The sequence below is a fragment of the Salvia miltiorrhiza genome, chromosome 2 (genome assembly GCF_028751815.1).
Source record: "Salvia miltiorrhiza cultivar Shanhuang (shh) chromosome 2, IMPLAD_Smil_shh, whole genome shotgun sequence".
NCBI lineage: Eukaryota > Viridiplantae > Streptophyta > Magnoliopsida > Lamiales > Lamiaceae > Salvia > Salvia miltiorrhiza.
Genome location: NC_080388.1, coordinates 75,138,961 through 75,164,411, shown reverse-complemented (window position 1 = coordinate 75,164,411; position 25,451 = coordinate 75,138,961). Strand labels below are relative to the sequence as shown.

Below are 25,451 nucleotides of genomic sequence, written 5' to 3'. Positions count from 1 at the left end.
AAAAAAAGAAACTCAAATAAATCAAACATATTATTGTGACGTCATATTTAGCATTTCACGCGACATCATACGCAGCAGCTTCAACACTCTATAAATAATCAATCACACCTTCCCTCACATCCCTCTCTCAAGAAACACAAAACCCACTTCAATTCGCTTTCAATTTCAGATTTTTCCCGCACCCCTTCTCCGTTTTCTGGAAAATATCGACGAATTTATTGCGGATCGGCGCAGTGATTGTGGAAGTGGGATTGGCACTCTCATAGTTGCAGAATTCAAATCTCGATTGAGTTTGTTTTCGATTTTGTCTCCGATTTTTGGGGGTTTTGATCGTTCGCTAGATTTGGGAAGACGCATGAGCGGGTTGGTCAAGCTGGGTATTTCGTCGAATTCCAACCATTTTATCACTGCAATTCTCCTTTTCTCCAAAACCATTTTCTTACTGTTTTTATTGCTATTAAGATTATCCAAGCTATTATTGAGCTTAAGGTCGATCGATTTTTCGAATAATTTTAGTAGCAATAGTAAATTTTGTTCCCGCTGTACCGATCGCGACCTCCATTCTTTGCTGAATTATGGATTCGAGCGACAGCAAGTGTAATCGCCAATTGCGACCCAGTAAGTGTGTGTGTGTGTGTGTTATTTCCCTTTATACTTCTCGCTTATATTTAGCTGGATTATTTAATTGTTCTTGTTGCGGTTTGTTTAGTTCGTTTTTGGAGTATTTTAGTGTTTTTTTTAGCTGGTTCATCCAATTTTGTACGAGTATTTTAGTAAAGTCGTTTCATTTGTGTAATTTTGTCTAATTTTCCTTAGCTGAGGAGAAATTTAGTTGATGACAATATGCTAGTAGTAGCTGTTTACTTTAGTCCGAAAATTGGAGGAACATGCTATTACTGATTAGTCTGAAATTAACTTTTAAATTAAAAGGACAATATACATTTATATAATCTTCACCCATCAAAAGCTTAATTATCTTTGACTGGTGCAATGAAACAATTTTAGAAGTTATTCGAGCCGTTTGTTAGTGTCTAGAGGTATAATTTTGCCTATAGGTTTCGAAGGAATCCGGAAATAGAGTTTCTGATTTTAAATGCCGTTTTATATGGAAATCTCTTTTAGGGCTAACTCATTATCCTTCATTCCTTCTCGGATTTAGTTGTCTTACATGTTGTTTACTAGCTCTTAAGAAAATGTCTGAAGATTTGTCATATAGGGTATAATTATGCTGTGAAGTTTTTCAAAAGTTTTTACTTGAGTGGATTTTTACTTTCTAGATCTTTGTGATTCAAGTTTGGGGAGGAAATCGACTTCCACTCCATCAGTTATCGTCATAGGTGCTGGTTTTGCCGGCATTACAGCTGCTCGGACTCTTCATGATGCCTCGTTTCAGGTATATATATACTTAAATGCAGACCTTTGATTACTGCATTCATGATCGAGGATATGGGTTCTGAAGAAAGTGATTTTGCAGGTTACCTTATTGGAGTCACGGAATAGAATTGGTGGCCGTGTTCATACTAATTATTCATTTGGTTTCCCTATTGACTTGGGTGCATCATGGTAATCGATCTTTTGTTGTACAGAGAAACATTTTATTTTCATGCTGCAGTGATTGTACGCAACTTTTGCTAACTACTGTCGGCACATTCTTGCTCAGGTTACATGGTGTTGGCAATGAGAACCCACTAGCTTCGCTCATTGGAAGATTGGGGTTGCCACTTTATCGGACAAGTGGGGACAACTCAGTTTTATACGACCATGATTTAGAAAGGTTCCCCTTTTTCCCCTCTCAACTTCAGTGTGCCCATTCAAGGATTAAGGATATATTCATTCATATATCCTTTGTTATTTGAGAACTTGGAAAGGAGTAACGGACTATTCATTATTGTTGCTTATTTCAGCCTTAGTAATAAAAAGAAATTCTAGACATTACCTTACCATAATGATTGAATTGTGTCAATGTCTGTTAAATTCCTGGATTTAGACCAACTGAACATAGTTTTTGCATTATTAGCACTTATGATATAATTGGTACTCGTATGCTCTTTCAGTTATGCCCTTTATGACATGGATGGCAATCAAGTTCCTCAAGATTTAGTCTCAAAGGTTGGCGAAACATTCGAGGCCATCTTGAAAGAGGTACGTCCATCTTCTCTCTGACCCCCCAGTTCATATGTCAAAACCCTATAGCATAAATTGATTGGATGTTATTGATTTTTTTTATACATTCCCTATTGCGAAGAGCCTTTTTTCCATAGATATTGGTTGTTCCGATTTCTGATATGGTTTAAATTTTTGTTTTTTCAGACTGATATTGTTAGACAGGAATTCAGAGAGGACATGTCTATTCAACGTGCTATCTCAATTGTTTTTGAGAGGAGGCCGGATTTGAGGTTTTACGCACACCAAATTTTGCAACCTTTTCTTTTATTTTATATCTTGTGACATTTTTAAAGAAATTGTGGCATTTGTAGGTTGGAAGGACTCGATCATAAGGTGTTACAGTGGTACCTCTGCAGAATGGAAGGCTGGTTTGCTGCAGATGCTGATACTATTTCACTTAGAGGCTGGGATCAGGTTACTTGCTCATGCATTAAAATTTTGATTCTTGATAAAATTCCGGGGTTCTTTTACCGGGTATGTTAACCTGTTCAAGTAGTGATGAAATGAGTTCCTAACAATTTCTCATCAAAACAAAAATTATTTTTTCTTTCAAATATATAAGAGGTGGCCAAACCAAGAAAGAGCTTGCAATTAGCGACTAGACTTTAGCTCGTTTGATCAAGTGTGATGTGATGTCCTTAAATGCATTCCGAGAATTTAGAAAACGAGCCTGTAGCTTGATCTGGTATCTTTTGAGTTTTTATTTACATTTCCTGTATTTGCTTTATAGGAAGAGTTGCTCCCTGGTGGGCATGGGCTCATGGTCCGGGGTTATCTTCCTGTTTTAAACACTCTTGCAAAAGGTCTTGACATCCGCTTGGGCCACAGGTAAGAAACGGATCTACTTAGCTTCAATAATTATTCCTCTCTGATATACAGTCTGAATCTGAACTTGGCTTTTTTTGTTTTCGGGTTTTACTTTCAAGAGTGACAAAAGTAGTCAGAGGTCACACCGGAGTAAAAGTCACAGTAGAAGACGGAAGAGTGCTTCTCGCAGATGCTGCTATTATTTCCGTTCCTCTTGGTGTTCTGAAATCTAACAGCATCCAGTTTGAGCCGAGATTACCTGACTGGAAGGAAGAAGCGATTAAGGACATTGGAGTCGGGGTCGAGAACAAGATAGTTTTGCACTTTGACAAGGTATTTTGGCCCAACGTAGAGTTCTTGGGGATTGTTGCTGAAACTTCTTACGTCTGCAGTTACTTTCTCAATCTGCACAAGGCCACAGGCCACCGGGTCCTGGTCTACATGCCTTCTGGGCAACTGGCCCGTGACATTGAGAAAATGCCCGACGAGGCTGCTGCTAAGTTTGCTTTCACACAACTTCAACGGATGCTTCCAAATGCTTCTGAACCGGTATGTTTTGGCTCATCTAATTGCTATTCTTGAATACTCTTGTTGGTTGAGAACATATGCAATTCGTTGAATTCTCACTCGTTATATGAATTTTTACTCGTGTCTATCCCGGTGCTTGGATCATCTCTAGTGTTTCTTGAGGTTCTTAATGAATCTGTGTTATTGCATACATCACGCAGATCCAGTACCTCGTTTCCCATTGGGGCACGGACGCGAACTCATTGGGTTCCTACAGCTACGATACAGTAGGCAAATCCCATGATCTGTACGAGAGGCTGAGGGTCCCCGTCGACAACCTGTTCTTTGCTGGTGAAGCGACCAGCATAGATTATCCAGGATCCGTCCACGGTGCATACTCGACTGGATTAATGGCTGCTGAGGACTGCAGGATGCGCGTCTTGGAGCGCCATGGAGAGTTGGATCTCTTCCAGTCTGTGATGGGCGAGGACGTTCCGGTTTCAGTGCCCCTGCTGATCTCGCGCCTTTGATCTCTACGCGTCTGCTTCTGCGAAACGCCCGACGTTTGGCTGGCATGAGGTACTGATTGCTCTGTGAGAAACTGAGGTCGCCTCGTTCGAATGATCAGAGTATCAGTTGATGAACTCTTCAGCCAGTAGAAATCAATCTAGAAATATGGATAAATATGAATTCTTGATTAAGACTTTGAGTTCCTATATATAGGAATGATTAATTATGTAGCAAACTTGATATAGTATGATAGTGTGGAACACTCATGGTTGTGCTAGTATTTGCTAATTGATAGGTTGTGGACTCTTTGCATCTTTAAATATATTGAATTTTAAATAATAAATATGTGTACAAAATAAATAAATTCTATAACAATCTTGAAGAATTATAGATATTAGAGAATTCTTATTTTGTATCAAATATTTTAAAGTTATATATATTTATATGTGTGTGTGTGTGTATATATATATATATTAAATTACTAAATTATTCTTAAAAAAATAAATTATGTGAGTATATTGTAGGTGTAATAAACATACGAAATAATAATAATAATAATAATAATAATAATAATAATAATAATAATAATAATAAAATAACACGGTAGGGTTGAGATACAGGTTTAAATGACTATCTGTGCAATATAAGCAACTTATTCGTGGATTTATAAATCAGGCCCTTCTATAATAATGTGATTATTTCACATTAGTGTGTTTTTTAGTTGTAAATCAGTGTTTTTTAGTTTGGCTAATAATTTAGGTGTGTTAGTAATTTGGTTCACTTTCAAGAATTTGGTTGACTTATCTTCAAGGCATAATAACATGGAAAAGAAATTATCATAACAAATGGATGAAATGAAATACAAAAAAGAAGCATCATTTCACAATCATATCCGAACACTTGACCCTCTAGAAAAAGAATCCCTATATTTTCTCTTTTGTTAGCTTTTGAAAAAGGGGGGAAAAGATGCAATATTACATTATGTGAATGCAACACTTTTATGTTACATTTTGCAAAATAATGAAAATATAACATGTCTAAAATGATCATTGTGATACAATTACATACAAGTTTTAAGTGTGTGAGTTGTAGGGATATCTTTTTCCCTACATAAATCACATGATCAAAATCTTGATATCTTTTCCCTAAATGAGATGTGGTATTGCTGCATCTGATCTTGCCCGAACGATCGACGGAGCGGTTGATCCGCTCCAGAAGCATCGAGTGTCGTCGATGCGACCATCTTGACAGCCTGGCACCGCATAGGCTCTCGTTCTGGACTAGAGGATCTCATCTTGACGCTCCTCATCCAACGGACGTGTTCCCATTGCCCTGCGGCTCTGACACCTGATTTTGCGGAGCCGAATGGAACCCGAAGTTGAACATGCTCGTCGCCTGCAATGCGGCCGAACGACATGTTAGAAAACAAAGGGAGAGTCTTGTGTAAGACGGTCTAAATATGTCGGATAGGTTATAACCCGAATACAAATACCATAACTCGCTAGTAAAATTACTAATATGCCATTGAATATGAGCTCGAATCCAAATATTTGACAATCTTACACAATTTATGATCCCATATGTCTATTCTGACGAGATCTCCTCGTCAGGGCAAATACATGTGATCATGGCAAGTGTGGGGAAACACACACCTGAGGCGAATTCGCACTCTGCATCGAGTGGAAGTTCACGTAATTCGCGTACTGCTCTTGGAAACTCGAGCTCTGCATCTGGTTCGGATAATTAACCGGATTCAACATAGGGTTGTGGCCGGCCGGAGGCACGCTCATGGCTTGATCCACGAGCGGCAAGCGCGATAGGCGCATTAGGTTATGGATCCCGGGCAGCATCGTTGGCCCGATTCCCATCCCTACACGCGACATGTAGTGCTGCATGCCCGGAAGCATCACCGGTGCCATCCCCATCCCCATCCCCCTCCCCATCCACATCAACTACACAACAACAACAAACACACAAGATTGAAGCAAACACTCCACAATTTCTCCAAAAATGGACTAAAATTCACACCATCTTCCCACACCAAGATCAGTTATAGCTACCTGAATCTGCAGCTGCAGGGCTTTCATGTACTCGATCGCCTCGTCTAACATGGACGCCTTGTCCGACTGAACGAAGAAATCTCAATGATGAACACAAGTAGCACACATTGTATTTCAAGAATCTTGAAGTCTTGGATGAGATTGATTCTCACCTTGTTGGCATGAGGGATGAGCTCCTGCAACGCCTTCATCTTCTCGTTGATCCGGTCCCTTCGTCTCTGCAAGAAAACACGGCGTTACAGATGAAGGGATCGATGCAAGAAGCATAAAAGATCATCATCACCACCACCATCAAAAACACTCTGTAGTTTGATCATTGCTTACTCTCTCAGACATGTTATGCACCTCAGCTACACGGCTCCTCCGGGCCGTCCCATTCTTCGCCTTGTTCCCTCCAGCCGACTCCGATTCAGTCGCCTGCATAGTCACCTTCACACCTCAATCCAAATCCATCTAAAAAACTAAGCAAAAAAAAACACTAAATAAATAAAAACAAGAACATGAGCAAATACATCACTAGGGCACTCTGATTCCTCCATGTCACGGCTCTTCCTCTTGTGCCTGCTCGTTTTCCACAAGCTGCTACCGGATCCACCGGAGCAAGACTCCCTAGCCTGCCCGGGCGCCTCCCTCTCCACGCCCTCGTTTATCGCCCCTGCAGCCATGGTGCCAACCCCACAGCTAGAAGCCCAACTCAAGTCCACTTGGTTGCTCGCACAATGGCTCGACCCGAGGGTCATGCCAGAGCACTCACGGCTCCTCCCCGGCATCTGAGGCTGGTGACGAGCCACGGCCTCAGCTGCCTCGAACCTTGGTGGAGGAGGAGGAGCAAAGCCTTGGGGGATAACCTCCGGTGCACCGGATTTGAACTCCGTTTCGCCCTTGCTCGATTCATCCAAGCTTGGAGGAGGGATCTCAGACAAGAAATTAGCACAGAAATCCCTCTCAAAGGATTCATCAATAGGGCAATCAATCCATGAAACTGCTTCATCATCATCTTGAATCAAACCACATTGATTTGGATCCCTAACTTGCTTTGTTTGTTTCCTATTGGTTTGACTATGCAACACAATCTCCCCATTTTGCCACAACAGTTCAATCAACTCATTCTCTAATCTGCATATATTATCACATCACGTGTAAATAGTGAGGTCTAGGGTTAATTTCGGATACGAAAAAAGAAAAAAGAAAAAAAAAGAAACTTACCCAAGAGGTTTTCTCTGAAGTGGGAGAAGGAATTCACCACCAACATCAGTGTTCCAATCAGGAAGGCAAGCATCCATACCTCAAAATTCTTGCCTGAGAAAAAAGGTTGTGGGAATTTAATAATCATTAAAAGAAAATTCCTTAAAAAAATAGCTAATCATCAATAGTAAACGGTCTGATCATGGAGAATAGTAGTTTATTCTGTTTTACTTAAAAAGGGAAACAGATGTGATTGCCAACAAACAACCACACTATAAACTTAATCAATCAGCTATTTCTTACAAAATCAGTTCTCTCTCTCAAAAAGATAGATGTGTATATAAATGTTTACCTGAGCAAATGAACAAAAATCTGAGCTCAAGACTCAAAACAAGAGAGAGAGAGAGAGCTTACCAAGACCTTTAAAAAACCAGCACAATTCTGAATTCACTGAGACAACAACACCTGTAGAAGCTTTACAATTCAAGAATCAAACAAAAAATCCACCAAAAACAAATCCCAGAAGAAAAAAGGTGAAAAACACAACATCTTCAATGATCACTATAAGCAAGGGAAAGAAAAAAACAAGAAGAAGAAAAATAAAAATCGAATCTTGATACTTAGCCACACAAAAAAAAGGAAAAAAGAAAAGCGCCCACCTCCAAAAATTCAGTCTTGCAAAACAAAACATCAAAATTCACACACACAATAGGAGTGAATTGACACGCACTGAAAGAGAAATAGGCGCTGCTCCGCTACAGTGGGCTGCTGGGATCACACAGTGGAGTGAAGTTACACGGATGCGTCAGCATCAGCCCCCTGCCCCACGTGTCCGGTTCTGATTGGTGAGGCTGGATAGCGTGGGCCCGGTTGCAGCTGTGTGTGAGAGATCTACCTCGCCGCTCCCGACATTGCTGTGATCAAGAAACGAGCGCCCAACTCGCCACGTGGAATTGTCCAAATTTTTGGCTGCGGCAGAGAATTCGCTGTAAAGCTGAAGCCTTTAATTATTATTATTATTACTATTATAGTCCTTATCTCTTTTTGGGTTGGGAAAGAAAGTGATAATAATAGCAAGAATTTTGTTTGGAATTTTTTGCGAAAGTTGCAACGCAGAGATTGGATGAGAATATCTTTTGTTTGTGGGATTTTTGAGGAACAATTGGATTCATCATCGCCAAGTTTTTTGGGGAGAATAAAAAAAGAGAAAAAGGAAATTCCTAATAAGAAATAAATAATCTCTTCATCCCGCGAAGTTTGAGCAGTATTCTTTTTCGGGTTGTCCCGCGAAGTTTGAGCATTTTCTTTATATGACAAAAGTTTTTTTTTTATTCACTTTTTAAATTTTTCACCTACTACACTTAACGCACAAAATGTTAATTCCTTAAAATCTGTGCCGAGAAAAAATTGCTCAAACTTCGCGGGACGGAGGAAGTAATTCATATTCATTCATATCCCACAAAGTTATTATTTTTTCTTTTTTTAAAGATGTTTCAAAGCATAGTCTATTTGATTAATTAAAATTATATTAAAATATCTTTTATTAAAGTATAATTATCAATAGAACCAATATACAACTAATTAAATAATATTTGACTAATTAATACTAACTCTTTCAGCCCAAAAATATAAGTTTGTTTTTACACAAAAACAGGTATTGACAAAAACAATTGCACAAAAATATATACACATTTCAATTGGTATGTAAAAATATGTAAAATATTACAAATTGTGAGAAATTATGGCAGCCGCCAGTGTGGACTGCGTCAGAATATTTCTTCTTTTATTTGAATGGAAAACAGAATAATTCTTATCTGCCAAATTTAAAAGATTCTGATAATCACAACCCCACTGTTGTTCTTCATTGAATATGATTGGTATTTATTTTCCTTTTTTCATTCTCTATTTTTTTTTCTTGCATATTAGTAACACATAATTAAAATTCAAGTCATCAATATTTTCACAAAAATGTCAAATCATTCTTGTTCTTGACTGAATATGATTGATGTAGTAGTATTTATTTTCCTTTTCATTTTCTAATTTATTTTCTTGCTATATTAGAAGTCAAGCCATTAATATTTCCCAAAAATGTCAAATCATTCATTATGAAGACAGCAAGTTGCCCTGTTGCACAGCTGTCTCTTTTAATTTAGCTCTGTATAAGAAAAAAAGAATACTAAAATAGTTATCTCCAACTTTTGCAAAATTATACAATTGCTTTAATTTTGAAATAAGGTAGAATTTCAGTTTCATTTTTAACAATTTGCTCTATTGTATAAAATAAAAGAATATTTAAAAAATATTCTTATTTTTTAATTAGTCTATTTTTAATTAATAAGTAAAATTTATTGTAATTAGTTCTTTAATAATAATAAAATACTATTCTGTATAAATCTATTGCTAACAGTAAATACTCCATCCGTCCCGTATATATAGACTGATTGGAATTTACACAAAATTAAGGAAAATTATTAAAAATAAAAATGTACAAGTAAACTTTATAATTTGCTCATATTTATTATTTAATGATGAATTAATAATGTTGAAGTAAATTAAAATTAAATAGGAATATGATAGTAAATGAGTAAAAAAAAAATACTCCCTCCGTCCCCGAAATAGCTTCCTCTTTGGGGACGGCACATGTTTTAAGAAAAAATTGTAAAGTGTATTGATAGTGAAGAAAAAGCGTTATAATTATTATTGGAAGTTGTGAAAATGTGTTATAATTAGTATTGGGAGTGGTGAAAAGTGAAAAGTAAGAATAAATAAACATTATTAATGGTGGGGTAGTCGTCCAAAAATGAAAAGAAAGAAAGAGGAAGTTATTTGGAGGACGTCCCAAAAAGAAAAAAGTGAAAGTTATTTCAGGGACGAAGGGAGTATTAGTATTACTTTTTATGGAAACAACCCTATATATTTGGGGACATCCAAAAAAGAAAAACAAGACTATATAAATGGGACGGAGGGAGCCTCTAATAATTGTACTTTTGCACTATTGATTTTCTTAAATTTTAAAATATCAGGTATAATTTTTCCAAATTTTTGCTAAGTTTCTTACAAGAAGAACTCAAAGGAGTTGAAAAAGGCTGCATTAATACCCTAAAAATGGAGAAGATGTACATTATACAACAAGTGATCAAAGGTAACAAAATGTGTAACATCACCTATATATACATTATATGAATGGTTATCTAATTAAGCTAAAGTTGAAGCAAACCTCTCACAACTTCTCAACCGGGAAACCGATGACCGGTTTGATCTCCGTGGCCATGGACCGGAGCTCCTCAACTTCCTCGTTGGTGAGCCGCCACCCGAGTGCACCGCCAAACTCCTTAGCCTGCTCCGCGTTCTTTGCTCCGGGAATTGGGACGACATTTTCTTGAGCTATCAACCAGTTTAGGACAACCTATATTGGGTTGATCAATTGTAATCAAAGTATCAAGAAAACTATATGAACAATAAACACAGAATGGTCATATATTGTGAGAACAAGAATTGATATGAATAAGTGATTAACATATAACGCTGAATAAGCTGCTGATAATGCATGAATAACTATTTAAATCTGGGTTTGAATCTTAGAGGTGGCGAAAATTTCGCCAATTAATTGAGTTGCGGCTATTCATGCGTTACAAGCAGTCTATTCAACACTATATACTGTCTTATTCGTTATTCTCATTTCTCACGAAAATAGTCATTTTCACTCTGTGTTCTTCCCTTTGAAGATATGCAACACGTTGTGAGATTCGAGTTTAAGTTTCTCGTGAAGCAAAACGTTGCAAAGAAATGAACCTGAGTCGGGGTCTTGTCATAGCTCTCGCCTATCTCCTTGATCCGGTTTATAAGAGGCTGCAGCTGCAGATAGCAGAGGCGAAAAGTGAGGAATTCGGAAGCCAAGATCCTCACATGGCTTCTCGAGTTTCTGCACACGAACGAGGGCTTACCTTTGTCATGAACTCGGAGGTGTAGATCCGGCCTCTGGGGCCGGATGGCGTGTTACTCGGGGTATACTTCCCCGTGAGAGCACCTGAGATTCAAGAAAATCAACCAAAAATCAAGGCCTTGTTTCAAAACTATGACACTTTCTTCTCATACACACACACACACACACACACACACAAGAATCATTGATTTCTTCTCAAGCTTTCACCTTGCGCGATAGGAGAATACGCGATCAAGGTGATCCCAAGCTCGTCACACGTGGATTTCACCCCGTTTTCCTCTGGGAGTCGATAGATAAGGCTGTAGTTCACTTGGTTTGAAGCAAGAGGTACGCCTCTCTTCTTGAGCTGCTCGTGTGCAGCACGTAGGCGCTTCTCTGCAGCCAGAAATCAGCTCGTGTAACTGAGTGTGTTGTGAGTGGAATAAGGGTCCCACACCTCTATGAGAGTGTTAGAGTGATTAAAGTGGAGTAAGGGCTCCACATTGGAGTACTAAATTGGGACACAGACTAAAATGAAAGTATGGATACTAAATTGTGGAACGGAGAGAGCATCCATACCACTATAGTTTGATACGCCAACGGCTTTCACGAGGCCCTGCTCCACAGCATCCGCTAGGCCATCGATGTATCCTAGAAAAACGATCATCGTCAGTTATCCTCAACACGAAATAGGCAAAGATACGTGGTATTCATCATCAGCAACAACAACAGCAGCATCAACCTTCGTTTCCCCAAATCCCCGGCCTGCAACGTGCACGAGCAAACAAGTCAATCACGAATCCCAAATTGCACGACGAGAAACTGATGATATCTGCAGAGGCCTAGTGTACCAATGCAGCTGGTAGAGCTCGACACACGGCAGCTGGAGACGAGACAGAGAGTCCTTGAGAGCAGAGACAACGCTCTCGCGACCAAGCCTCCACGGCAAAGCTGCAAATTTAGTAGCAACAGCAATCTCTACCTCTGGATTCCTCTGTTTCCTTTCTTTGATGAATCTTACAAACATATAACAACACCTCAATAATCAACACAAACGCGTATTTTTCATTCACGAATGAATTCAACGTGTAATGTAATGTACCTTCCGAGAAGCGTTTCAGAGCTGATAGCACCAAATGACATCTGCAGCAACAAAAGATAACAAACTTTTTTTGTTAACAAATTTTGTTGAGAATCAATCTAATGAGTTTAAGCAGTAGTTGCAAAACCAAACCATTTTCCCACCCGTGAGCCGTAGACCTCTGCAGTGTCGAAGAATGTTATGCCACAGTCGATGCTGGTGTCGAAAGCAGCCTTGGCAGCCTTCATTTTCCTATCTGTCATCATATCACAACAAGGGAAACATCATCATCCATCGTTTTTCACGTTTACAACACAACCACGACGGCGTTTAGACATCAACGGAGGCGAATGTTGAAGAAGTGAAACGAGAAAGCAAATGTTCAAGAAATGAAAGTGAAGCGTGTACACATTGCTTCACACACACACACACAAATATATGATGGAATGTTTCATGGCATCAACAAAAACAAGAACTCAAGAAATGGTATACAAGAAAATGAATTTTGTCTCGTCCCATTTCAGAATTTGATGGCAAAATGATGCAAAACTTCTCTTTTTTATCCTTATCATTACAACTTTTGTTACTTTTTTTGGTTTCCCATATAATAATTAGGGGTAAAAAGAGTGAAATCGCTCACTTTCTTAGTCTGTATATTTTGACGGCAGGGGACACTTATTCGAGAACAAAGAGAGTATATTATGATACTTATGATACTCCCCCAGTCCACAAAACACTTCTAAATTTTCCTTTTTCGTTCATCCACAAACACTTTCCCTACTCCGTCCAAATACAACTAATTTTTCTTAAAGCTCATGTCCGCTTCATCGGAAAAGAGTGACTATTTTGCTTAAAACTCGTGCCCACTTCATCGAGTAAGAGTTTCTGTGGATAAAGGAAGTACTTAATAAATATAGCCATATAGGGATGTAAAAAACTCAAGAAATGCTACAATAAAAACAAGCCAAAAATATGTTTCCTATGCAACACCAGAAACAGAAAAATCCCAACCATAATGAAACTCAAATTCACCACATTCTTCAACAAACAAACAAACACACACACACACACACTATTGACACTTCACCAGCAACAGCAAAATCCAAACAACTTTAACAAACAAAGACTATAATCAGGGGCGGAGCCAGACTTTTTATTCAGGGGGGTCCAATTTTTTTTTAAAGAAAATTAATAATTAAATAAAAAAATAAAAAATTAACTAAATTATATTAAAAATAAATGATAATCAATAACACAATTGTAATATTATTTAAATTACAAAAAAACACATTTTAACAGATTTTCAAGCTCATATTCATGTTACGTTGTATTTTGCAATAAAATTACTAAATATTGAATATTATATATAGTGCAAATACATGATACAGTCTCTTTCTAATTTGGAGAAATTTTTATTTGAAATGTTACGAACCGATGTCGTTTAGGCCTCACAAAAACGCCGTCGTCTTTACTAATCCACGTAAGCTCCAATTCAACACTCTAGCGATCGAAAAAAATTGGGGGAAGAAATTGCAAAACTTGAAAAAATAGTGATTTAATTCGCCACACTCAAAAGACATTAAAATTGCAAATTCAAAATAGTTTATGATTTTATTTTCCAAAATTCCATGAAACTTTGTAAGGCAAAGTAACTTTCAATATCAAATTCAAAAAATAAATCTCTAAAATCAAATCCAAGCATGATATGCATAAATTAATTATGTGTTTACTTATTTTAAGCATCTTAACTCTAAAGCTTACATATCAATTACAGTATAAAATAGCTCAACAAGATAATAATGTAGATAAAATTATATATTTTTTTATTTTTAATATAAAATTACGAAAATATCCTAGTATTTTTGAAAATCCCAGGGGGGCCCAGTGACCCCCCCGCCCCACCCCTAGCTCCGCCCCTGACTATAATCACACACACACACACACAAAAATTCAAGAATCCCAAAATTTGGGAAGAAGATGAAGTAATTTACCATCCCATTCAAAATTATTCCAATAACTGGTATCGCCCCACGACCAGGCTCCGATTCCAATCCGGGTCACCTGCTGTTCGGACCCTCCAAGACTCAATTTTTCCACCTCAGCTGTCTTCACCGCAACGCTCCCTTGATCGGAAGCCACAGCTCTCACTGCACTAACTTTACTCCTACTCAGCGCAGAGAAGCAAGCGTTGCTCAAATGCAAAGCCATGGCAGCCTCACTATCTTAGATAAACCACTGGATTTTCCTATGAATTTTGGTGAGAATTAAAGTGGGGTTTTGGATTCGTCGAGAAGAATTGAGTAATTATTATAGTCCATGGAAGATTGGAAGTGATCTTCGTGGAGATATATGGTTCTTGTTTCAAATACGTGGGTAAGAAAGAATGCTCCTTTTCTTTCTTTGTACTTTATTTTATTTAATTTTTTTTGAAATAATTCCTCATGAAAAATCTAGTCTATTTTTATACTCAATTTTTTTATGAGATTTTTATACTCAATTTTGATGTCAAAAAATTAAATCAAATTGTACTAAAACTCAATTATTATTTTTAGCATTTACGAAAATTGAGGCACTTTCCCTGTATGGGTCTACATTTTTTTTTATTCTTACAAATATCTCTTATTTATAAAAAAAATTATATTTAATTCAATTTCAACCATTTATTTCATACAATGATGAGACCATTTTCTCCATTATATAAAAAACATTACTCATTTTATTAAAATATGTGCTCAAAAAATATGTTCCATTTTTTGTGGAGAGAATATCGATTAAAATAGGAATGAATGTTGCAACATTAATTTGAATGTAATAGCATGGATACCTCATTATTGGAAGAGAATTTACTTTAGGTGGTAATATGATTGAGATGAATTACTATCTAGTTCATAACTAGTGTCTTAATTCATGTACAGATCATTACTAATTTAGGAAAACTCTACAAATTCTCTACCGGAAAACCTATGGCGGGTTTAATTTTTGAAGCCATGGATCGGAGCTCATCGACTTCACGGTTGCTGAGCCGCCATCCGGCTGCACCGGCAAACTCCTCAGCTTGTTTTGCATTCCTAGCTCCGGCGATTGGGACGACGTTTTCTTGTGAAATCAGCCAATTTAACACCACCTGCTTTTTTTTGATAAATTAACAGCCAAATAAAGAAATTTAAAGACTATGACACGTTTTTTCGATCCCTATTTCGAATTAGAGTGGACCGTAGGCTGATGTGATTTGACACATAACATGAAAATTTATATCTTTAGCCCGTGAACAGTTCAAAAAGCCCGATTGTAGGTCATAAGGCTCTGTATTATTAGGTCATATCGGTTTTCAGGTAACCAAACCCGAGAGTTTGGGAAGAGTCAAGACCGGGTCAAACCGAATAACATGAAGTAGCAAACCTGAGTAGGGGTTTTGTCATAGCTCTCTCCTATCTCCTTCACTCGATCCATCAAAGGTTGTAACTACACATATAACACAAACAAAATCAAGAAATTTGGCACCATATCAAGAAAAAGGAAAAAAACATTTCTCTATATGAAAATCACTCACTTTTCCCATGAATTCACTAGTATAAATCATTCCTCTAACCCCAGATGGAGTTTTTTTGGGGCTATATTTCCCACTTAGAGCACCTACTTGACATGCCATAAATCAAACACTCAAAAATTCATGATGCAAAATTTAAAAATGCACAAAAAATAGGATCATAGTTCAAAATTCAAAAAAAAAAAAAGAGCCACACCCTGAGCAAGAGGCGAGTAGGCGATCAAGGTGATCCCGAGCTCATCACAAGCCGATTTCACGCCATTTTCCTCGGGCCATCGGTATATAAGGCTGTAGTTCACTTGATTCGAAGCCAGAGGTACGCCTCTCTTCTTCAGCTGATGATAAGCTGCACAAAGGCGCTTCTCTGAAATCGGGGGCAGACGCAGAAAATTAGTTTGAAAAAGGCTAAAATCAACTTTTTTCGGGGATTATTTTTTTAAAAAAAAATTGGTTGGGGGTGCTAGAGCTCCCCCTAGAGTACCCTTGTGTCAACACTCATTAAATGCAAGATTTGAAGCGAAAATGAAAGTAAAGAAATATATAAATGATTGCATTTCTTGATTAACAAATATTTACCACTATAGTTTGATACCCCAACAGCTTTAACCAGACCTTGCTCCACTGCATCTGCTAGACCATCAATATAACCTAGCAAAAAATAAATTTTTTTTTTAAGTTCTAAAATCATGAAAAAATGACGAAAATAGGCTAAGAATTCCCTCATTAAACATTACCTTCATCTCCCCATATTGCAGGCCTGAAATAGTTTATACAAAACAAAACATATCATAATTTCATTAGGGGGGAAAAAAAAAGGGAAGAGAGAATCAAAAACAGAAAAAATTCTTGCTAGGAGAAATATTTTAAAAATTTTGAGTTTGAGATTTTAAAAAGATAATTTTTTTTACCTTGTGATTTGACGATGGTGGCTATTGTACTATGATTCACAATCTTTTATTTGGTGCGGACCCAAGAGTATCCAAGGGGGCTTAAGCCCCCCCCAAACAATAAATTTTATTACTCCCTCCGTCTCACAAAAACATGAACAAAGATAAATGCACGGGTTTTAAGAAATGTTAGTTGAGAGTTAAAGTAAGTGGAAAATGGGTTCCACTTTAAAAGGTGTTGTGAGAATAATGAATTAATTAAGGAAAAGTAGTGGTGGGCCATGATGTACTAAAATGGAAAGGTTCATGTTTTTGTGAGACACCCCAAAATGGAAAAACGTTCATGTTTTTGTGAGACGGAGGAAGTATTATTATTCTTTTAAAATAATAAATTATCTGTATTTTTTGTGAATTATTGTAGAATAGCCTCCATCACCAGATCAAAATTTAAGAAAAGTATTTTTTTCCAAATCTCAAACTCAAAATTTAGATATATCCTCTAATTCCACCAAAGAATTTTTTCTGTGTCCGTCCCTAGTAATGGGGGCTTAAGCCCCTCCCAACTCCTCTTAGAGGCCTAGTTTTCCATACCAATGGAGCTGGTAGAGGTCCACGGACGGCAGCTGGAGGCGCGCTAAGGAGTCTTTGAGGGCGGAGACGACGCTGTGGCGCCCTAGCCTCCACCCGAAAACGGAGAATTTGGTGGCAACGACTACCTCTAAATCTTGGCACCTTTTCTCCCTTTCCTTGATGAACTTTCCTAGTAATGTTTCGGAGCTCATGGCGCCCAATGCCATCTGCAACGAGGTTGTTAGGCCGTCGTGATGAGTGGATTTGAAGAGCGTGGATGCAGAGAGAGCGAGTTTTTTTTTACCGGAGAGCCGTAGACCTCTGCGGTGTCGAAGAATGTGATGCCGGAATCAATGCCGGCATCAAATGCAGCCGTAGCTGCCTTTAGTTTCCTGTCTATTATCATAACATAAAGGTTACGATACTTTAAAAAAAATTATTATGCTCAAATAAAGAAAAAACACACTCACACTCTAGTCTTCTAGGTGATTCGAACTCCCGACCTATTAGTTGAAGGAGAAGCGTCTTACCAACAGACTGCGCTTCATCGTAATAAAGGTTATGATACTAAGATCAAGAATAATTAGAATATAAGAAACTTAGACACCCTCAAATTTAGAATAATGAATGCAACCCAAATAATCATTTTATAATTAGAAAATGTAAATTAAAGGTAAAAAACTTTGAATTGGTGAGCACTAGGTATAGTTAGTTTATTGTCTATAACTACATGAAGTGTGTCCAAATTTTAATTTTTAATTAATATTATTTTTTAATCAATTAATATATAAATTTTGAATTTTTCGAAATTCGGCCTAAATTAAAATTTCGGGTACATCTAATCCTATGTAAATTAAAATTAATATATTTAGATCGTCCCCCAATTTTATGTCTTTTTCTATTTTTAGTAAAATTACTTCACACAACCTAAAAAAAAATGGAACTCTTACTCTACTTTAATCACTTTTAACACTCTCATAAATTTAGAACTCTTATTCAACTCACAACACACTGCATTATTTTATTAAAAACTCGTATCATTCTTAAAAAGGCATTAAATTGAATAACATAGAGAATAATATTAGAAAAAAAAAAAAAGAAGCTCAAGAAACACAAAAAGAGAATGAAAACAAATACAATCCTCTCTCTCTCTCACACACACAGAGCAACTTACCATCCCATTCAAAGTTATTCCAATAAGTGGCGTCGCCCCACGACCAAGATCCGATTCCAATCCGGGTCACCTGCAGTTCGGAGCCTCCAAGCTTCACTTTTTCCACCTCAGCCTTCTTCGCACCTACACTGCCGCCTCTAACTGCACCAACCGCACTCCTACTCAATGCAGAGAAGTAGCATGCACTGCTCAATTGCAAAGCCATGCTTAGATAATGAGTTTTTGATTTCTTGCCCAAAATTTGGTTGTGATATCTTAATAAAAGATATAAGTTATATATGCTTCTTCATCTCAACAATGGTGCCTATTTAATTTATGCTGATAAAAAAAAAATGAAAATGACATTTTCCTTTAATTATAAGTAGAGTAAATGGCACGTTTACCTCCAAAATTTAGACCACCTAAAAAAATATTTGTTGTTGTGGTGATAATACCCAACAAATATATATAAGTGGGTGGAGTTTATGTTTTCTTGATTTCAAATTTGAAATTTCCAAAAGTAAATTTTTATTCAATTTTATTAACACTCATAGATTTTATTTACAACGATTTACAAAAATTATCAACAATTTTCTCATTTTTTATAATAATAGAACACAAATTTTCTTGCTAGTGGGGGCTTAAGCCCCCTAACAAAAACAAATTTCCATGAATACATGTAGAATATCTCAATCTAGAAGTTATTAATCAAATTCGAACTCTCAAAGTTAGATTTTAGTTGAAAATTAAATCGTAAAAATTTTTGAGGAGCTACAAATTAGTTATATATATCATCGCAATACAAATTCCGTTTTTATACACAGAAAGAATGAAACCTTTTCGTCAGTTGCCTTATGACTTATAGAGAGAAACACACGTATTTATATATGGCTTTGCATTCTCTCTCTACACAAAAAAACATGGACCGATCCTCGTTGATCACAAAATCAGACACAACTCCAAGAAGTAGTTTCAACTGTCGTAGCCATTTCTGTGTGTCTTCTGCCATCTCCAAGCAGTAGCCAAGCTCTCTTCTAGATTCGTGTACTTGGCTTTCCAGCCGAGCTCGTTCCAAATCTTCGACGGATCGCTGTACACCTCGGCGTAGTCGCCCGGCCGCCGGCTCAGGTACTCCACCTTGATGTTCGCGCCCGTCGCCTTCTTGCAGGCCGCCACAAACTCGTTAACCGAGCTGCCTGCATTTCAAAACGACGGACAATAATTAGAGGTGTCAAATGGGTCGAGTCGGTTTTAAAAGGGGTGTAGGCCTATACGGGCCGGGCCGGGCCGGGCCGAACCGTGTTTGGTGTTGCTTAAACACATGGGCCCCACAATTCTACCGGCTCAGCCTGAGAAAAAACACTTTTTTATGTATAGACTGGCAAATTGGGTTGGGCTGGAATCGGGTCAGACCACTTTTGACAGCTCTAGTTACAATGCTGTGTACAAATTGGTACTTGGACCGGTCTGAAGTCGGGTCGGGCCATTTTTGACAGCTCTGATTACAATGCTATATAGGACGGCGGAACAAACCTTTTCCCGTGCCGACGTTGTAGATTCCGACTTTCTTGGGCTCGGCATGGGCCAAAGCCTTGACATGTGCATCTATTAGGTCAGTCACATCAATGTAGTCCCTCACACAAGTCCCATCAGCGGTGTTGTAGTCAGTTCCTCGGATCTGCAAACCATTTTGATAATACGACGACGGCGTTTTTTTAAGTTAGAGCATATAACATAATCGAGGATATCTCGTACTCTCGTTTAAAAAAAAAAAAAAAAAGTTCATCCCGTACCTTTAGGCCCGGGATGATGCCTCTAGCAGCATCAAAGCAAGCACCGGAAATCCGGCCTTGCTCGCGCAGCTCCGGGCGAGGCGCCTCCCCGAGCCTCCCCTCGGGGTCCGATCCGATCACGTTGAAGTACCTTAAGATCATCACAGCCATGTCTGATGTCTTTGAGTAGTCCAAAATGATGTCCTCAGCCATCTTCTTGGCCTTCCCATATGGATTTATAGGTACCTAAAAACGTCCAAAATCATTCGAAAATCAATCCCATCATCACTTATAGAAAAAATGTTTGATAAGGGCTATATTTTCTACATTTTGAATTTGAGATTATGAAAGACAATTTTCATGATTTGGCTATTTTAAAAATAGGGAAAATTGCACCTAAATACACAAACTTTGCCAAAAATCCATATTTGACGCGAAGTTAGGATTTTACATTTTAATACACCAACTTTCGTTGTTGTCCAAATTTGACACGACTTAATTCTTAAAAATTCAAAAAACAACCCCTTTTTGTAAATAATTATACAAAGACCTACTTATGTTATAATTTGGGACATTTAAACCAAAACAAGATATTTCCTTATGATGTTTTCTTTTAAACCATTTTAGGCGCGGATCAAAGATTAAAAGAAAACATCATAAGGAAATATCTTGTTTTGGTTTAAATGTCCCAAATAATAACATAAGTGAGTCTTTGTATAATTATTTACAAAAAGGGGTTATTTTTTGAATTTTTAAGAATTAAGGCGTGTCAAATTTGGACAACAACTAAAGTTGGTGTATTAAAATGTAAAATCCTAACTTCGCGTCAAATATGGATTTTTGGCAAAGTTTGTGTATTTTCACGCAATTATCCCTTAAAAATAACTATAAAACAAGAAAATTTGTTTGAGGGGGCATAAGCCCCCCTTAGCTTTTCTTGGGTCTGCTAGTGCTTACTTGTGGAGTAACTTCTGTAATAGGCATCTTTTCGGGCTCTCCATACGTCGCGCAAGTGCTCGAGTAGATCAACGTCTTGATGCCGTGGGCCACCATCGCCTCCACGACCACGAGGGTGTTGGAGGTGATGTTGTGATAGTACCTGCACCGGTCGAGGGGGCAAGTGTGATTAAAAGGGCACGACGTTTGCTGCAACGAAAAGACAGGGGCTATCTTCACTTACCTCAGAGGTTCAGCTGTGCTTTCCCCAACATAGGCCACAGCAGCAAAATGCATCACAGCATCAAATGCATTCTCTTTGAAAATCTTATTCACCTAATATAAAAAATTCAAGAAAAAAAAAAAGTTACAACTTTTTTCACTTGACAAAGAGCTAAATTAGGCCAAATATAGCATTTTCTTTAACATTTTTTTTTCCACCTAATATATATAAAAATTCAAGAAAAAATTGCAATTTCACTAAAACAAAGAGCTAAATTAGGCCAAATAGTGTAAAGAGTGATACCACAGATGCATCTCCTAAATCGGCGTAGATGAACTGGAGTCGCCCCGGCTCCGGATAGAGCTCTTGGAGGGCTCTAACTGCGCCAATGTTGCCACGAGAGAGGTTGTCCTACCCCACAAAAACGCGTAAGATACATGTCTGCATACATATACGCATAAATCTAACTATGATATGTGTAAATATACCACAATGGTGACGCGATACGAGTCTTTTAGGAGCCGGAGAGCTGCGTGGGAGCCTATGTAGCCGGCCCCTCCGGTCACCAGCACGTGTGTCACGCCAGGCTCGTGCTGAGAGAACTGCGTGGCAACACATACGCGCTCAAAATTTCAAGAAAACTCGAGTCTTTTTATGAAGAAAAAGCAGAGTACCTTGAGAGAAGTTGGAGTGGTGTTACACCAACTGATGATGAGAATGAGAAGTGCAGCGGCTCCGGCCACCACGAGGAGCTGCCTAGTCAAGTTGCCTCGTCGTTTGGCCTCCATGAAATCCATACCTGCAACGAATGTTTGAGATTGCTCGAGTGATTAATCCACCAGAGAAAATTTAACACAGAAAAGCATCATGTATATCAGATGAAGGCAGCCTATGTTCTTGCTAAGAGGCGATTTTTCTCCATACGAGCACTTTGCTACGTCTCGTTTTTCATCTCAAAACACGCACGATGCAGAGGAGAATTGAACGAGAAAACACCGATGAATTACACTCCAAAAGGAAGAAGAAAATCCAATCAAGAAATGCTTGAAAAACTTATACTAACATTTTCTGCAGCTATAAAAAATTCTTGCTTCTGCACTTTGCTACGTCTCGTTTTTCATCTCAAAACACGCACGATGCAGAGGAGACTTGAACGAGAAAACAACGATGAATTACACTCCAAAAGGAAGAAGAAAATCCAATCAACAAATGCTTGAAAACCTTATACTAACATTTTCTGCAGCTATAAAAATTTCTTGCTTCTGCACTTTGCTACGTCTCGTTTTTCATCTCAAAACACGCACGATGCAGAGGAGACTTGAACGAGAAAACACCGATGAATTCCACTCCAAAAGGAAGAAGAAAATCCAATCAAGAAATGCTTGAAAAACTTATGCTAACATTTTCTGCAGCTATAAAAGTTATTGCTTCTGCACTTTGCTACGTCTCGTTTTTCATCTCAAAACACGCATGATGCAGAGGAGACTTGAATGAGAAAACATCAATGAATTCCACTCCAAAAGGAAGAAGAAAATCCAATCAACAAATGCTTGAAAACTAATACTAATATTTTCTGCAGCTATAAAAATTATTGCTTCTGCACTTTGCTACGTCTCGTTTTTCATCTCAAAACACGCACGATGCAGAGGAGACTTGAACGAGAAAACACCGATGAATTCCACTCCAAAAGGAAGAAGAAAATTCAATCAACAAAAATTCTTGAAAACTTATACTAACATTTTCTGCAGCTATAAAAAATCTTGCCTCTGCACTTTGCTACGTTCTCGTTTTCATCTCAAAACGCAGAAATGCAGAGTCGAAAACAAGCTGGTCTTGGACAAGAAAACACCATTGAATCCCACTACAAATTTTCATTGAAAACGAAGGAAAAACATCCAATTTGTATAATGATATCTCTGTCTCATTAGGCAGCAGCCATGTTGCAGGAAAGAAACAAGCAACAAATGCTTGAAGAAACTAACAATAGAAAATCAAATGAGTTTGAGTTAAATATCCTCACTGCAATTCAGAATTTTGATTTGGCAACATTAATGATCATCAAATTTGAATGGAAGAAAAAAACAAAAAATCCCATCATTCTGGTTGATCAAGAAAAGAGAAAAAATGGACCTTATTATCAAGAAAAGCCATTCTTTATCAAAATGTAAGCTCATACCAAGTAATAGAACCTTATTATCAAATTTCGAAATAAACTAATCTTATGAGCTAATTACAGTTTATAACATAAGAGCCCACATAATCAAATCATCAAGAACACATAATCCAACCATAAAAATCAAATCTTTTTTCACTTATTTCTTTTTTTCATTCCAAGAAACCAATCCCAATTGGGACCAATGATTCAACACTTTATCACAGAAGACAAAACCTCCCAATGACCATGCAATCAAGAGAGAGAGAGGGAGAGAGAGAGAGTACCTAATTCCAATTCTGATTTTTATGAAAATAACAAAGAATAAATGAAGAATTAGTACCTTTTGCTGGTTTTTAAGGAAAACCAAGAGACAAAGAGACCAATTAATAATCAAAGTTTAAATGTCAAAGGGCTGCTACAACTCTCTCTCTCTCTCTCTCTACATGTATGTATATATATATATATATATATATATAGGACTATAAGTAGGGGATTAATTGAGGATGAATGAATGTGAGGGATTAAGAAAATCTTGTGAGGCATTACATTGTAATGGAAGAAAAGTGGACCATGTTGAGATGAGTATAACCAACGATGACAAAACCATGAATTGAGGAGTTTACAAATTTACAATTATGCTTAGCACGCAAATATTGCCATGAAACCAATGAGAGAGACAACCATGCATCCTCACTGTGTATGTGTGTGTGAGAGAGAGAGAGAGACTTGGTCTAATTGCAGTAGGTATTCAAAGAGGAAGACTTTTTTTCTTTTTCTTTTTTTTTCTGTTTTTTGTTTTCTTTTGGAGAAAATATTGGTGTAATCTGGCTTTTGATTTTTTGAAGGGATATCAAATTATCATAATCCTATTCATGCAAAATGAAATCAAATACTAAATACTACTGTTTAGACAATTAGACGTATATATTTTGCTAATACGATTTTGAGAACAAAAACAATTATTAAGTCTTAAATATGTCATCAAATGCTAAAAGATTGACAATTTATAGCATATTAAATAATTTAATTACTCAAAAGATAGTAAATCACATTTAATATTGCATTAAAATTTGGCCATCTAGATAGAAAATTAATTAGGAACAGAATCGTAATCCTTGCACAAGGAAATCCAAAAAAAAATGTTAGTAAATTAGTTGTAGTGGTTTAAAAAAATAATATTATTATTTATCAATCATTTGAAATAGTAGAAAAATAAATTATTAGGCTATAATAATTAAATAAATTTTGGCTGTATGTGGATTTTGCTTTCAATTGAGACATTAACGCGGAAACGTGCATACCTAGCTTGCCGACTTCTTATCACGTTATTTAAAAATCATTTTTTTTAACTAATTGTTATAATCTATAAATTTGTTAGGAACTTATGAATTATTGTTATTTATTTGTAATTATCATCGTTGGTTAATTTGAAAAAGTCAAAGATTTTAATTGGTTATAGTAAGGCTGTCAGTCAACGCAGATGGCAATGAAGAAAAAGCCGTGCCCATGTGAATCGCTTATCCTATTTTTATTTTTATTTTAAGCAAAGTATTACTCTTAAATATAAAATAATCTCGTAATTTTATATCTCATCAATAAGGACAATGAAGGTAATTAAATACTAATACTAATGGAGACGTATAGCAGAATTTTATTTTGAAGTCAATTTGATATTTCACCTAATATATTAGCTAAAAAATATTCCCATGATTAAAAATTGAAAAAAATACTAATAATTATAATTTAATTACAATCATAATTAACCTTTTATTACCCCTTAACCAGGGGGCTTAGCCCACTGGCCACCGGGTCCTCACTTAAGTGAAGTGACCCGGGTTCGATCCCTCTTGGGAACGAATTGGTGATTGGAGATATAAGGGTGGAGTTTGGTGAATGGAGATATAAGGTGGTTCTTGGAGTGGATGGGGAACTAACTACTAACATCTAACATGACTTTGACCGATCAAAAA

General features: G+C 37.2%; 5 protein-coding genes across 15 annotated transcripts; 1 reads left to right on the top strand and 4 right to left on the bottom strand.

The window, feature by feature from the left end:
- The first annotated feature begins 81 nt into the window (after positions 1-81).
- LOC131009452 (polyamine oxidase 2-like) lies at positions 82-4,333 on the top strand. The gene is made up of 10 exons (XM_057936779.1): positions 82-618; positions 1,278-1,393; positions 1,475-1,563; positions 1,661-1,774; positions 2,055-2,142; positions 2,311-2,396; positions 2,478-2,580; positions 2,897-2,994; positions 3,093-3,522; positions 3,702-4,333. The coding sequence occupies exons 1-10, from the start codon at positions 576-578 to the stop codon at positions 4,008-4,010; spliced, it is 1,476 nt and encodes a 491-aa protein (XP_057792762.1). The 5' UTR covers positions 82-575; the 3' UTR covers positions 4,011-4,333.
- Positions 4,334-4,890: 557 nt separating this feature from the next.
- LOC131009457 (transcription factor PHYTOCHROME INTERACTING FACTOR-LIKE 13-like) lies at positions 4,891-8,252 on the bottom strand. Of its 4 annotated transcripts, XM_057936786.1 has the most exons (9): positions 7,895-8,251; positions 7,650-7,709; positions 7,257-7,349; positions 6,563-7,166; positions 6,375-6,467; positions 6,203-6,268; positions 6,051-6,116; positions 5,643-5,942; positions 4,891-5,385 (listed from the first exon to the last, which is right to left on the bottom strand). In XM_057936786.1, exons 3-9 carry the CDS (start codon positions 7,331-7,333, stop codon positions 5,296-5,298), a joined length of 1,296 nt encoding a protein of 431 aa, XP_057792769.1. In that variant the 5' UTR covers positions 7,334-7,349; positions 7,650-7,709; positions 7,895-8,251; the 3' UTR covers positions 4,891-5,295. The 4 variants fall into 4 exon arrangements, with proteins under 4 accessions (XP_057792769.1, XP_057792770.1, XP_057792768.1 ...); XM_057936787.1 differs by lacking the exon at positions 7,650-7,709 and having other exon boundaries at positions 7,895-8,252; XM_057936785.1 differs by having other exon boundaries at positions 7,650-8,251.
- A 2,055-nt stretch (positions 8,253-10,307) lies between these two features.
- LOC131009461 (uncharacterized oxidoreductase At1g06690, chloroplastic-like) lies at positions 10,308-14,666 on the bottom strand. Its single transcript, XM_057936798.1, has 10 exons — positions 14,230-14,666; positions 12,403-12,494; positions 12,260-12,300; positions 12,009-12,173; positions 11,900-11,922; positions 11,737-11,808; positions 11,386-11,553; positions 11,180-11,262; positions 11,028-11,090; positions 10,308-10,641 (listed from the first exon to the last, which is right to left on the bottom strand). Exons 1-10 carry the CDS (start codon positions 14,444-14,446, stop codon positions 10,456-10,458), a joined length of 1,110 nt encoding a protein of 369 aa, XP_057792781.1. The 5' UTR covers positions 14,447-14,666; the 3' UTR covers positions 10,308-10,455.
- A 373-nt stretch (positions 14,667-15,039) lies between these two features.
- LOC131009463 (uncharacterized oxidoreductase At1g06690, chloroplastic-like) lies at positions 15,040-18,712 on the bottom strand. Of its 2 annotated transcripts, none has more exons than XM_057936800.1 (9): positions 18,417-18,712; positions 17,547-17,638; positions 17,264-17,469; positions 16,520-16,542; positions 16,362-16,433; positions 15,982-16,149; positions 15,789-15,871; positions 15,638-15,700; positions 15,040-15,362 (listed from the first exon to the last, which is right to left on the bottom strand). In XM_057936800.1, exons 1-9 carry the CDS (start codon positions 18,619-18,621, stop codon positions 15,177-15,179), a joined length of 1,098 nt encoding a protein of 365 aa, XP_057792783.1. In that variant the 5' UTR covers positions 18,622-18,712; the 3' UTR covers positions 15,040-15,176. The 2 variants fall into 2 exon arrangements, with proteins under 2 accessions (XP_057792783.1, XP_057792784.1); XM_057936801.1 differs by having other exon boundaries at positions 15,040-15,334.
- Positions 18,713-19,155: 443 nt separating this feature from the next.
- LOC131009458 (UDP-arabinose 4-epimerase 1-like) lies at positions 19,156-24,217 on the bottom strand. Of its 7 annotated transcripts, none has more exons than XM_057936794.1 (9): positions 24,105-24,217; positions 22,001-22,125; positions 21,815-21,928; positions 21,630-21,737; positions 21,348-21,439; positions 21,125-21,266; positions 20,189-20,413; positions 19,929-20,073; positions 19,156-19,591 (listed from the first exon to the last, which is right to left on the bottom strand). In XM_057936794.1, exons 2-9 carry the CDS (start codon positions 22,121-22,123, stop codon positions 19,368-19,370), a joined length of 1,173 nt encoding a protein of 390 aa, XP_057792777.1. In that variant the 5' UTR covers positions 22,124-22,125; positions 24,105-24,217; the 3' UTR covers positions 19,156-19,367. The 7 variants fall into 7 exon arrangements, with proteins under 7 accessions (XP_057792777.1, XP_057792774.1, XP_057792772.1 ...); XM_057936791.1 differs by having other exon boundaries at positions 24,113-24,204; XM_057936789.1 differs by having other exon boundaries at positions 24,028-24,201.
- Between the last annotated feature and the right edge of the window lie 1,234 nt (positions 24,218-25,451).